Source organism: Candoia aspera, chromosome 4 (genome assembly GCF_035149785.1).
Source record: "Candoia aspera isolate rCanAsp1 chromosome 4, rCanAsp1.hap2, whole genome shotgun sequence".
Lineage (NCBI taxonomy): Eukaryota > Metazoa > Chordata > Lepidosauria > Squamata > Boidae > Candoia > Candoia aspera.
Window position 1 is genome coordinate 15,097,247 of NC_086156.1, and position 14,502 is coordinate 15,111,748.

The 14,502-nt window shown below is 38.4% G+C and overlaps 1 protein-coding gene across 8 annotated transcripts in view; it reads left to right on the top strand.

The window, feature by feature from the left end:
* The window catches only part of PARD3 (par-3 family cell polarity regulator), a 581,236-nt gene extending 567,055 nt beyond the window's left edge, over positions 1-14,181 (top strand). For all 8 annotated transcript variants that reach the window (XM_063303447.1, XM_063303448.1, XM_063303444.1 and 5 more), the window contains 2 exons: positions 5,310-5,437; positions 12,144-14,181. In XM_063303447.1, coding sequence (XP_063159517.1) covers positions 5,310-5,437; positions 12,144-12,570 — 555 coding nt within the window. In that variant the 3' untranslated portion in view covers positions 12,571-14,181. The remainder of the gene's footprint in view (positions 1-5,309; positions 5,438-12,143) is intronic.
* Positions 14,182-14,502: the final 321 nt, after the last annotated feature.

A 14,502-nucleotide genomic window follows, 5' to 3' on the forward strand; every position in this document is an offset into this window, starting at 1 on the left:
GGAGTTTCTATCTTGGTTTATAGTCTGGCTATTGAAGAAAAAATTCACCTGCACAAGGCCTGCTGTTAAAGCTGGTATATAACCTGTTGGAACTAGGGGGTGGCACCAGGTACCATTTGCAATGAGAGGGGGTGTAGAAGGCTTATATGGACACAAAGCTTTAAATACAGAAATATCCCTCAGATCTTTGAGAAGAAAATAAAGAGGGTCAACTTCCATTCACAGAATAACAGCCCCCCCCCTCTGCAATTTTAAGATGGCATTAAACTCTAAAGTTTAACTCTAGAGCTAAACTGTAGCAGCAGAACAATTTCTGCTGCCTCAGCCATATTTCCTAGTCTGTTAGCTGGTTATAATGGTCCTGCTCAGATCATAGTAAGCAAGCATCCATTTTAAACTATGATTCACTATGATATCTTTGGTAGAATCTTTAGCAGTGGCTGAGGGAGAGTGACACTTCTACCCAAAATGTCTGCTGGTCCAATAATTTGTGAGTCCCTGTCTTGAAGGCAGTCACTCCAGAAACTTTAATGAATGCAGATATTCTTAATAAAATCTTCAAAATGACAGTTCCTGGACACAGCTAGTCAGAATAGTTGAGGTTGAGGTCTCAGGGCACATGTGTCTAGGGCTTCATTCTTGTTAAAAATACGATGTATCTTTTTTAGGTTCTTAATCATAAGACCTTTTTAAGGGTACAACACACTTCTTCTCTATCTTTTCTAAAGCTGGGAGGGGAAGAACATTACTGTCCACCAGCCAGTCATTCACTTCAGCTTCTGTGTCATATTGAGATACTGATTCATATTGATTCTGTATTTATTTATTATTATTATAAGAAACAATTACAAACAGATAATAAGTATAGATAAAAATAAAGTCCAGATGGCTATGATCTCATTCAGTCCTTGCATGGAAGGGGTACTTTAGGGCACTAGCCAACCTCAAGCATGACTATTCTCCTTCCCGCCCCAAGCCAGGTGGCAGAGCCAGGTCTTCAAATTCCTCCGGAAGACTAGGAGTGATGGGGCTAACCTCAGTTCTGGGGGCAAGGTGTTCCAGAGGGCGGGCAATACTGCAGAGAAGGCCCATCTCCTGCACCCCGCCAGACAGAATTCTCTTACCAACAGGGTCTGCAGCATGCCCTCTCTGCATGATTGGGTGGGACAGGTTGATGTAGTGGGGAAGAGGCAGTCCCTCAGGTAGCCTGATCCCATGCCATGTAGGGCTTTAAAGGTGATAACCAACACCTTGAATTGGACCTGGAAGCAAACTGGTACCCAACGCAGCTCGCGCAGCAAAGGTGTTATATGTACCCTTCTAGGGGCACCAAAAATAGCCCACACGGCTGCATTCTGGACCAGCTGTAGCTTCCAGATACTCTTCAAGGGTAGCTCCATGTAGAGTGCGTTGCAATAGTCGATATGGGAGATAACAAGGGCATGATTGACCGTTGGAAGAGCTTCCTGATCCAGGAAAGGGCGTAACTGGTGCACAACATGAAGCTGCACAAAGGCCCTTCTGGCCACAACTGCCACCTACTCTTCAAGCAGGAGCCATGAGTCCAAGAGGACCCTCAAGTTATCTGTCTGGGTCAGTGCAACCTCATCCAGAACCAAAGATGATGAAGTCCCGGATATGGAGGAGCCATTAACCCACAGCCACTCCGTCTTACCAGCGTTCAGTTGAAGCCTGTTGTTTCCCATCCAGACCCCTACAGCCCCCAGGCACCAAGAGAGGGTAGTCACAGCATCACTTACCTCACCCAGGATGGAGATGTATAATTGAGTATCATCAGCATATTGATCCTCATCCCATGGTGACAAATGGATCTCACCCAGCAGTTTCATGTACATGTTGAATAGGAGAGGAGAGAGAACCGAACCCTGTGGCACCCCACAAAGGAGGGGTCGAGGGTTGGATCTCTCACTCCCTATCACCACCGAATGGGACCAGCACTGGAGGAAGGAGGTGAACCAGCACAAAACTATGCCGCCCACCTCCAACTCCCTGAGCCTCCCCAAAAGGTTACCATGGTTGATGGTATCGAAAGCCACTGAGAGGTATAATGTCAAATAACCTTCCACAACTTAGGCACTGGCCAGAATTGTATGGATTCTAGAATTTTCACCAGTGGTCATGGTAAGGAATTCTGGGTGTTGAAGTCCACATTTTGGAAGGATGCCCAGGTTGGGAAAGGTTAGTAGCTGTTTCCATTAAAGCTGAGGTGAGGAACCTGTTCTGATGCTTCTACCACTTAGCCATATGTGAGTGTGATATGCCCACACTCTTGAACGCACTCTTTTGGTCCTGGTGAAGAACTACAAGACATCAACCATGTCAAAGGGTTTATTTAGGTATATTCCATTTGGACTTTAGCAGGACAAGTGCTATTCAGTGACCTGTTAAGCCTTCTGATGGCACTACAGGCCCTGTTTTTTGTTCCTAGTCACTGTCATGTTGCCACAGAGTATCCTGAGAGCCAGCAAATTTGTGTTCTAAACTATATTGAGTATTCTCTGATACGTAATTATTACTGTAGGCAACTTATCAATAAAACAAAACAAAATGTACTACTTCAGTGATAACCCTGCCAAAGATATATTTTAGAGAAACTATCTATTCCAAAAATTGATTCCTGTGCTTGTAAGAAATCCTAATTTTGTTAATGCCTTTTTGTCACTGATAGAATTTCTCCATACGCATGTGTGGCACCTTAAAGACTAATAGAGCCGCTGTGACATCAGCTTTCATAGACTACAGAATTTTCCATAAAATGCTATCTGGATTCCATTTACAGCATTGTCTGTCTCTAATAAATACACAGACTGAACACAGTTTCTTGATAATTCTTCTGCAAATAATTAATAAAGCGGTGTATCTCTATTTCAACAATATCCTTCTGAAAATCTTGAATGCTTTTGCCATTTTAATCTTATATGCACTCTGCATAATACAAGTACTGATTATATTTTCATGTAATTCTCAAATATTGCAAAAAATATTAGCCTAATGTTGAGATCTTAAAAACAAATCCCTTACATGCATTATAAGTAAAAGTTTTGGGTGTCAGCATTCCTACCAAGCAGCATTTTCTCCTGTGTTTTCATCAATAAATGTTCAAATGGTAGATTCACTTAAGTTTCATTGTGAAAGATAAAAACTTATACTTATTTGGATAATACATATTTATAACAGTTTTGACTGCCATTTGATTTAAAAGGTCAGCAGTTTTCATACATCTCCACACAGACAAGGCCGAAGTCCTCTGCAATAGACATGGTTAAGTCAGAGCCAGCTTTGTTTGATAGCTTTAAAGAATGATGATAATTACACTTCACCTTGTACTGCCCTGTTTGTACAAGTGTTGTTTGGGAGTTATGCTCTGAGCACACAATTTGTACACTGAACTATATTTTCCCATCTAATGAAAAGGCTAATTTTGGAATTCGCTGATTTGTAATATTGTTGCCATGCTTAAACATTCTGTATAGATATTATATGATATGAATATGAATAGTGTTCCTAAAATGTACTGAAAATGCACTTAGAAAATCATTTGGGTATATTAGTTTGTTTTGCATGTAGTTTTCCATGTCAACTATGAAACCAATTTTCAAACCCACTGGGAATTAAATGCAGATAAGATTGCGATCTTCATGTTACTTTTCTTGCCTAGAATTTATTTTCTTGCCACTTTGTTACATAAAAGCCCGGTCAAGGTTGCTTAAAAATCGTTGTTGATGTTCTTATTTCTTCATGAAGGAATAACATAATACAAACAACATTTTTTTTAAAAAATCACATTTTTGACTAATGTTCTTTGGGAATTCAAATTCTAACCAGGAACTTAAAGATTATGCAAGTAACATTGTAAGATACAACATGTGCCCAGCAAGGTGGGTTTTTTGTAACTCCACCGTTGATATAGCCAAAATATTTAGTTCTTGTATTTTTTTTTTTTTTAAAAATGGTTATTCTACCTTAACGTGCTAATAAGCATTTGGTGGATGGGGAATTCTGGGAGCTGAAGTCCATACCTCTTAAAGTTGCTAAGGTTGAGAAACACTGCCATAGGGGATGACTTTGCAAAATCTTCTCCATAATCTGCCCATTCCAGTCATTAAATCTCTAACTCTCTCTCTCTCTCTGTATTTCCAATTCTTTTTCCTAGATTCTGCTGTTCCTGGGTATTGTCACATTTACAAAAATCACATTTTTCTTTTCAATTATTGTTCCAGCTGGTGTGTTATGTTCTAGATGGTGATTAATTTTTATGCAAAAATCCCATAAAAATTTTACAATCATCATTTTCAACAACTTTTTAAATTCTGGGATTATACTATATTTGGGAAGTTCAGTAATTGTGAATTTTGCACCAATGCCAATGGATCATAGTGGCTACTTTGCCATGACATTGTTTATAGTCAGTCTGAGCAATTTTGCTGCATGCACTAATTATGTGATCCATGATTTTATCTTTTTCGTTACAAAATCTGCATTTGCTACTGTTTGGTACATGCTGAATCCCTAATTTCATCACATTTGTTATATTAATCTATAATAAGTGAATCTACCCCATAAATTTGAACTGAAGGTTTTATGATTCTGATCAGTCCCTGACTTTGAAACATTTTGTCATATGGTCTCAATGTTAACTGTTCAATTTTTCCTCTAGTGTCATAATTAACAAAGGAGCCAAAATATGGCTAAGCAAAGAAAACAAATGACTTATTTTAAGTGGTTCTTGGATGGGGCAGGGAGGGAGGTTCAATATCATTCACCTTTCAACATCAAGTTATATCACCCCTTCCCAACTTGGCGCTCTGGGTGATTTTAGAACTACAAATAAACTAGCCTAATTTCTTTCTTTTTGCAAAGAAATGGGTTCATTTCCTCTTCTACACTTTCTCCTGCTCTTCCCCTCTTCTCCAACCAGAGGCATTTGCAGAGTCCAACAGCAAGAGGAGTGATGCAGAGGATCATGGGAAAGTTTCCGTGCCGAAAGGGTTCAGTTTAGTAAAGCTGGCGCATTCCCCAGTGGGCCGAAACTTCTCTATTGCTTTAGAGAAACACCAGAGAAGACCAGAAAAAATGCAGACGGCAGTACTTATTTTAGCATTTTATTATTTCATTTACAGAAGGACGTATTTAAATGTATCCTTGAAAAAGAGACAAGGTCGTCAATTAAGATGAAAGTAAATTTGAATCTTTCATAGATAATCACATAAATATTTCTTAATTCTGCCTATATAAAAAGAGCCTATTATTATACTACAAATGTATAATATTTGTTTTTCATTTCCTAGCCAAATTCAAAGACCTATTCACAGAGCGGCAGACATTCTGTATCAGTAGAAGTTCAGATGCAGAAGCAACGGCAAGAAGAAAGAGAGAGTTTCCAGCAAGCTCAGAGGCAATACAGTTCATTACCCAGGTATGGCAGGTGCCAGAAACTCTGTAGCCAATGTATGCCTGGCAGCAGTTTCCTCAGAAGGAAATAAACCACCTTGGTGATATGCCTTCTTTGTTCAGAAGGACCTCTAGTAGGGCTGAATTTGATCTGCAGTAAGATGAAGTCATGGGGGTAGAGAAGAGTGCAGTGCAGTTAGACCAGGAATAGGCCATCTTTTGATGCTAGCAACTGTATTTGGAATTCTGAATCCAGGCTGTGCTATGGGGGAGGCAATTTTGCTTATTCACAAAACAGCTCGCGGATGAACAATACATAAGTCACCCCTTTATCATTTGGCCGACTGCTGACGTTGCTCTCTGCGATTCCCCAGAATGCTCTCTCCTCCAGCTTAACTTTGTCTTTTCCCTCAATAGGAACAGAGAAACAAAGCATTAGGTTGCAGTTAATTTTGTAAGAATGCTTGGGGGTCTTGAAATGATGCAAGGATGGATACTTTATTTTGCAGGATGACAGATTCATATCTGAAGGAATTTTAAAAAATTGCTTCCAATGAGACAGGAAACCTGGTTGGTGGCCAAGAGGAGGAACTATAGCCATATTGGTGTGGGTGGACATCATGTAGCCTAGACTTTAGATAGATATTTGGCTCCTCAATCTATTCTGTTTTGAATAAGTATGTTAAAAAATAGTCTTAATAGTTTTAAAGATGGGGAAGTAGATGGGGGAAAATCAATCTTTGGAAATGATACCTTGATTTCTTTTCAGCCAACCTCTCTTACCTTGTCAGGGCCCTTCTACAGATATTCTAATGAACATACATATAGCTCAGGGGAAGAACTTGAAGCCACTCTATAAACTTCCATCCACGTTCACCTCATTTTATAAAACCTCCCTGCCCATTAATTTTATTGCAGGTAAACCTCTGAAACAAATTAAGTTTGGTTTTATAATAAAGGATTCAGGCCACTCAGATATACAATATGCAATTGAGATTAAACTGAACCAATCTTAGAAATTTGCTGAGAATGTATCAGGAGGCAAAGCTTATTTTCTTGCAGCTTCATTCTACCCAGCCTGGTATCCTCCTGCTGAAGTGAATTACAATTCCCATTGTGTGAAATTAGAATGACTTGGTCTGTGAGGTAAAAGAAAGTTGTCGTATAACACATCTGAGGGTACTTGGTTGGGGAAACAGCTATAACTGATAGAAAGTTCTGAAACTCCAAATCTATAGGGCCTTGTATAATTTCAAGTAATTAAGAGAAAGGAAGTATTAATTTGATCATACTTGTAGTGGTAATAACCACTGTCTTGTATTGCTGATAACATTTTGGATAATGGCATAGATGTACAGTATGTCATAAAAGAGTGAACTGAACAAATAGGGAGATTACCATGGAAAATGACACCCACCATGTGTCATTGGTTGCAATATTTAAGTGCTGTCTGTAGATAAACTTTAATTGAAATTGAGAAGTTATACACAGAATGCTAACATATAGTTCAATGAGCCAGTTTGGTGTAGTGGTTAAGGCACTAGGCTAGAAACTGGGAGACTATGAGTTCTGCCAGCTGGGGTGACTTTGGGCCATTTATCTCAGCCCTAGGAAAAAGGCAATGGCAAGTCACTTCCAAAAATCTTGCCAAGAAAACTGCAAGGACTTATCCAGGCAGTCACCAGGAGTCCAGACTGACTCAAGGCACCAAAAACAAACAAAAAACAAAACAAAACTGGTAGTTTACAATTCAGAACAACAGGCTATAATAAAAAAAGTCAAGAGGGCGAACCCCATGATACCATAAAAAACAAGTGGAACTTTGATTGTACCATCACAGTCACCATCTTGACTTTTTTGGCCATATCCTTTGGACATCCCTGACAGTTTGTAAGTAGAATGCAGAATCGAGTTACAAATGAATCATAGTTCCTTAGAAAAAGAGAAATATGTGTGGGAAAGCATTTCATTTAACCATGATATGATGAGGATTGCCTTTATAAGAATCGAAAGAAATGTTTCCACAGGGTAGGATCTGGCCATTCTTTGTGATTTTTCTTCCACTCAATCAAATGTTTGCTTGGAAAAATAGAAGAGTGAGATATTCAAACAGCCTGAACAGGCATTTACATCTGCTTAAGCTATCTTTCAAGCCATTTGCTAACTTCTCCCTAGTTAGATATAGCAACAGTGGCCCTGCAGATGTTACTTGTCTACAGTTCTCTTTGTTACTTGACTTTGTACTGAATGGGGGGAAGGGATGGGAACTGCAGTTCAACAAGATTTGCAAGGCCACAGAATCCCTACCTCTCTTTTATAGGACTGAATGACTGCACGGAGAATGCTCATGAATGGCTCCACTTCAGTTTGGAGGGAAGTGGAGTGCCACGGGGCTTTGTCTGGGCTTTTACTGTTCAGCATTCTGGTTAATTTCTTGGATGAGGGGACTCACAAGGTTTGCTGTTGACCCCAACTGAGAGTTTAGATGAAGGCTTGAGCAGAAAGCTGGAATGAATAGGATGGAATCTAACAGATAGGAATGTAAAGTTCCGCATCTGGGTAGGTCAAAAATGTGAGGCACAAGTATAGGATGGGTGAAACCTGGCTTAGCAACTGTACATGTAAAAGGGATCTGAGTGTCCTTGTCAATCACAAGTTCAACATGAGCCAGCAGCATAATGCAGTTGTTAAAAAGGCAAGTAATATCCTGGGATGCATGAACAGGAGTATAGAGTCCAGATTACAGGAAGTATTTCTTTCACTCTACTCTGTCCTGGTCAGACCCCATTTGGAGTACTTTGTCCAACTCTGTAGACAGGGACACATTGAAGCAAACTTAGAGGATGTCCACTAAGGTGGTGAAGGGTCTGAAAAGCAAAAGGTATCTTCAGAGTTCCTGAAAATAGGTACAGTATGTGTGATGTGTAGGCTTTAATCTGTAAAACACACAGTGCTTTGTTTCATCTATCTGTCCTAACAGTGAGAATCACACTGAGACGAGGAGTAGGTCTCTAGTGTTTATTACTGCTACATAAACAGAATCCTAACAAACTGAAGAAGCGTGGGAAAAACCCAGACAGATAAACCCCAAAGGCTAAGGCAGGTCTGATCTGTGTCTCTTTGAATCACTGCTTAATTCCTCAGTACTACGCATGCGTTTTCCACCCTGGATGGGAGCCCCTTCCTGCTCGCCATCATTACTCATGACACTATCAATTTCAAGGCATTATCAAATAACCTTTGTAGAGATTTGGAAGATATGCTTGGTTCAGGAGAAACCATTTGTTCCAGGTCTGTGTTACAAACCATTACTACACAAACAAATTCTGAAGTAGTTCACTTTGTTTTCGCGCATTGCGGATAACCTACATCCAGGCAGTTATAAATATAATTAGTATCCATAATTTATAAGTTATCCTTGTATCCACTGATAAAATCGTTATAAATGAACTAGTCAATTTTGAACTCCTTTTCAACAAGAAAAAGCTATCTGAGGTCTACCCAATTAAAGACTGTCATTTTAAGTCCAAAGCTGCTTAAAGTCACATTCAGCTCCAAGCTGCAACCTGTTACTGAGAAACTTTTAAAAAAAATATATCTTAGAATCTGTATACTCAAAGGACTCATTCAGTTTACTCTAAGTCATTTCATAAAGAGATTTGGAAGCATAGTTATTCTATGAGGCTTATCTAAGCCTAAACCAAAGGACCTAAAATGTAAGAATGAAAGTCACATTAGATATAAAAGACAAGCACAATCTCATTGTGTTACATGCAGGTGCACAGACATTATTACATCAACTTACATGGATAGAAAGACAAGGCGACCACAATGATAACAGATCACTTGAAGTAATTTGCATGGAACGAAAACCTCATACATTATCTCCTTAGCATTATCAAAGGACTCAAACTTACCTGATATCAGAGCATTTAGCAACAAAATCTCTCATTCTTACCCACCTTTCATTTTTCCTTCTCTTTTTAAGAAAAAAAAAGCTGCAAGAGCATTATCCCAGGTAGAAACAGTATTGGAAAATGCAGCTCTCTTGAGCAGCCAAGTCCAGTGGATTTGGGAACCCAGGAAAAAATGCCTTTTCAAGAGTGCTTGGTCTCTGGGGTTCAGGGGTGACCACCTGATGGGCTCAGAAGAGGATAAATCTGGCTGTTCTGTTCATGGAACATCTACATGAACTGTTAGGCTGTTGTTTCAGAGAGCACTGAGATAAATTATAGTAGAATTTGTGTTGAAATACTCACTTTTGCTTCTGGGCTGGGGTGTCCACAGGGTATGGTCCAAAAAGTCAAAATGGCCATCACTACAAATTGATCAAAGCTCTGCCTGTTTTTATGTGTGAACGCCTAACTTGTGACCACCATACTGACTTTTTTTTACCCCACACCAAGGACACTTCTGCTTCTGGGATTGTTTTGTGCTATATATTGTTCCTACTATTTAGCTGCTATTTATTTAAACTTTTTCTCTCCATTGCTGATTCAGTTTGCAAGTGCTTAAACAGTTCACATAAAAATGTGCATGCATTTTTGTGCACATGCTTCTAATCTATGTATTTTGTAGCTTCTTTTCATAATCTCCACTTTTCTGCAAGTAGTTCGGCTGAATGAAATATGCTTTTGGATGCACTTTCCCTTAGTCAAGTTATTGTTGCATGAACTTTTCTTTCATATACACAATTTTGAATGCATTTTTGAGTTGCATTACTTAATGGGTTCAGGGCACACAAATTGGGTTAAGTACTCATTAAAATGCAAATTAAATGAATTCCTCCCCTGTCACTTTCTTGGATGCCATAAATGGCCTCACTCTTGCAAAACATACAGTAGATCCTCCCAATTATAGTAAGATATCAGCACAGTAAAGGTGATATGCTACACATAAATAGAGTTTTTAGTTGCAGTCAGACATTTGGTTAATGCCTCAGACAGTGAATATATTGTAAACCATTTTTATTGACAGTAGTTTGAATTTGCAGGCCAAGAAAAAAGGCAGGCCTTTGGCTATCAGGGTCATTGATCCCATGCATACTAATGTCCCAGTTTGTGGGCTATTTTAATGTGTTTGAAGGTTCCAATTATTCTTACAGTGCTAGGTGTCAGTCTAGTGAATACGGTGTAGTGCCTCAAAGAACACCTTTACACTGAAGAATAGCTGGTTGTTTTAAACAGACCAGACCAGGCAGACACATTAGGTGGCAGAAGAGAGAGTAAAAGTCATCATCGTGCAAGAGTCTAACATGATAGGATTGTTAGGTCAGTGTTCTTCTAAAATGCACTCATTTCGCCCAATGCTATTTGCTGTTAATCACTGTCATATCGATGGGAGAGCATATTCCAGATTATATCAACATATAGACACTGATTAGTAAGTATGAAACCACAGTCTAAAAGTCTGGCTATTTATATGACACATGGGACATAAGAACATATGAGTAAACCTGCTGCATCATGACAAGGCCCATTTTAGCCCAGCATTTTGCTTCTTACACTGGCTCACCAGTTGCTGGGGCAGCAAATGGAGACAGTCTCCTCTCCTCTCCTCTCCTCTCCTCCCCCTGCAAATGATATTTGAAGGCATTCTGACCCCAGCTCTAATAATATCTTCAAGACTTCGATAATCCTGTCTGCCATAAACTTATCCAGTCCCACTTTAAAGCATCCAAGTTAGTGGCCATCACTAGGTGTTATGGTGATTAACTCTGCAGGGTAATATTTTTATGTTTCCTATGCACAGCCAGACTTTTAGATCCTTCTAGATCTGGATCCTGTGATAAATAGAAAAGAAAGGAAAGAAAAAGTGTCGAGTAGATTGGTATCCACACAGCATGAAATGGTATATGAGTTTAATAAAGGAAAGAAATACATGAAACATAAGTATTGGGAACATATTTAGAATAAAAGCATAGGGCAATTTGAATTTTATATCCTGCTTTTGGTCAGTTATGTCCAAAGCAGCTGAAGAGTATAGAAGAGCCATCATTAAATATGTTAGGTTGTGCCTAATACCTCTTAACTAATCCACAGTCATATCCTCTGCAAAAGATAAGGTTACAGTCCAAAAGCCAGTCTCATATGTTTAAGTCCTAACAACCTCAGTATTATAATATACTGTAGTCAGTGTCAAGAAATATACAGGGTGTAAATAGTTAAATGTTTGGCATTATTTTTGTAAACAAAGAAAACAAACCAGCCCCCTACTGAACATCATTTTATGTCATATTGATTTGGAACAATCTTCTTGTTCCACTACATTGAACTCATTTTTGGACGGCCTTCTTGGCAATGGTACTTAAATGGTGGAACTCATTCCAGAGGAAGGCTTACATTGCAGTTTGGATTGTAGAAAACAAAGAAAGAGCCTCTTGTTGGAGACCCATAGAAGGAGTCCTGCAGGGAAAAACCATGGGAAACATTGAAACTAGAATACTGTATTTCCACAGTGGCCAATAGATACCTCCTGAGGTCCACCAGTTCAACATGGTGATAGCTTTCCCATGTTGTCTCCACTTAACTATTGGAGCTAAACAATTACTTGTTGTTCATTTGTGTTATTACTGGTATTATTTGAGATCATATAGGATCATTTACGACTTCAAGGCCATGTTCAAGACAGAAAGTATACAATTTAAGCTAAAAAGGAGTTTTTTAAGGGTAAAGTACATGATTTAAATACATATAACCATTTTTATACAAGTATATGTTTTTTATTTTTAGACAAAGTCGGAAAAATGCAAGCGCTGTATCTCAAGATTCTTGGGAACAGAATTATCCTCCTGGTGAAGGTTTCCAAAGTGCCAAAGACAACCCTCGGTACTCCAGTTACCAAGGCTCTAGGAACGGCTACCTGGGGGGCCACGGCTTCAATGCTCGAGTCTTGCTTGAAACACAAGAGCTCCTCCGTCAGGAACAGAGGCGGAAAGAGCAACAGCTGAAAAAAAAGACATCTTCTGAAGGGCCCAGCAACTATGACTCCTATAAGAAAGTTCAGGACCCTAATTATGCTACTCCCAAAGGTCCTTTCAGGCAAGATGTACCACCATCACCATCTCAGGTTGCTAGGCTAAACCGATTACAAACACCAGAAAAAGGAAAACCATTTTATTCTTTAGTTGAAGAAAAAGGTCAGCGGCCCATGCAATAAAGGAACTTTTTCATACAGAGAGACTTGCATTATGGAAAGAAGAAAAAGAAAAGGAACTTCATGTTTCAAATGGAGGACTCTAGAATTCTTGTCTGTTTCAGTGCCTTTAGCAAGATAGACAAAGAATTGGAAGGCCTTATATTTTTGCCATTATGTCTCAAGTGTTATATCCACAAAAGGATTATCCATCATTTGACAATCATATTTTAGGCAAGCGATGAGTCTTAGCTATCAAATGTCCTACCCAGTCTTTGTGATCAATGACTGCTCACCAGGTTACACTGTTAAGTGTTGTTCAACTCTTCAAGGAGATACTGTTCTAGGATATAGCATTGATTGTTTCTAATTTAAAATCCCATTGCCATATCTTTTATTGTTTCCCTTAGGCTGAGGGAAGCAGGTACCTATCAGTTATAAGCAGTGAGCCAGATATCTACAGTTCTCTGATCCTTGTTGCTTTATTTCTGATAATTATTTAAATGTCTGTTTACTAAAATACTGTTTTTCTGTGGCTGCATATGGTCATTCTTGAGTTCTATACAAAGCTTTATCCTCATTCCTCATTCATTTATCCCAGAGATCTTGTTGCATTTGTCTCATACCTTAACAATATATACTTTATATTATCATGAGAGCATTGTATTTATAATTAACATCAGCTAATGGTGGGGGAAGTGTATTTTTTGTGAGTAGAATGGTGGGGAGAAAAAGATTTATCCAGACTGCTTTAGCAAGTGTCTTTTTTATCAACTGTTCCCCATTATGTACAAATTGAGCCCCCCCCCCATGAATTATAGATGAATGATTGCTCAGTTATTCCATATTTCCTGATAATTTAATTTGCCATAATTTTGTTGGAAGGAAGAAATGCAGGACAAAATAAAATGAAAATCTATTTTTTGAATTAAAACTAGCTTTTTTAAACCTGTCTTTTTGACAGTTTGTAAAAACTTGTGGACAATTCGTGCTGTGCTTCCAGGTTATTGTATTTTGCATCTCAGAACAACATTTAAAATCAATCAATAAAATATAAAATAAGAGAAAAATGAGAGAAATTTGGTATGCATCATCATGAAAACACATTGGTGTTCAAACACATTTGAAAGAAACAAAAAGCTATGAGAGATATATTTTTAATGTGCATTTTGGGTATGCAAAATTTTCCTTTGCAACAGCTAGTTTTATGTTTGAGGGTCTGAACATTCATGTATTATAAGTGCCTGTAAATCCTGAGGTGAAAAAGTCTTGAGATTTAAAACTCAGCATCTCATACATGAACAAACAACAAAAACCGTGTATTATGGTATGTGATTGGTGATTTGCCTTTAAAAAAAGGAGGAAACCTGGTCCATTATTACTTTTGCTACAAAGAATACTTACCTTTGTTGTGTCAAGAATATATGTGAATATTCAGTATATTCCAGCTGTGTCTTCTATGCCTGTTTGTTAATTTTGTTTGTTTGTTAATATACTCAAGTGTTAAAAATTTGTTACCAATGTAAGCACAGTGACATCTGACAAAAATGGCTCTTTTACACAGATACTCACAGCACTGTGTAAAATGGCGCTTTCTGTAAATACAGAAATTTAGAATAAAAGGACTGTTTTTGTCTTGGTTTCAACATTCTTTTGAAGTTTTCAAAAACTCTAGCCATTATTACTTGATTTTTTTAAAAATACTTTACAGATGTTCTTTTATCATGTTTCTAGGGCCTTAGATTTCCCTTTCTTTAACCAATTATAAACATTACTTTTAAGAATGGAAGGAAAAGAATGCCTTGTGTGTGTATTCAAGCCTTTCCAAGAAGAGGAGGAGGAGAAGGAGCATATGAATACAGATGTTGATCAAATCTGAAATAAGAATAGCCTTGTTGTGCTGCATTGGTTTTCCCATCTGGGGCATGTTCAGATGTTCAGCAGCTTCCATGCACT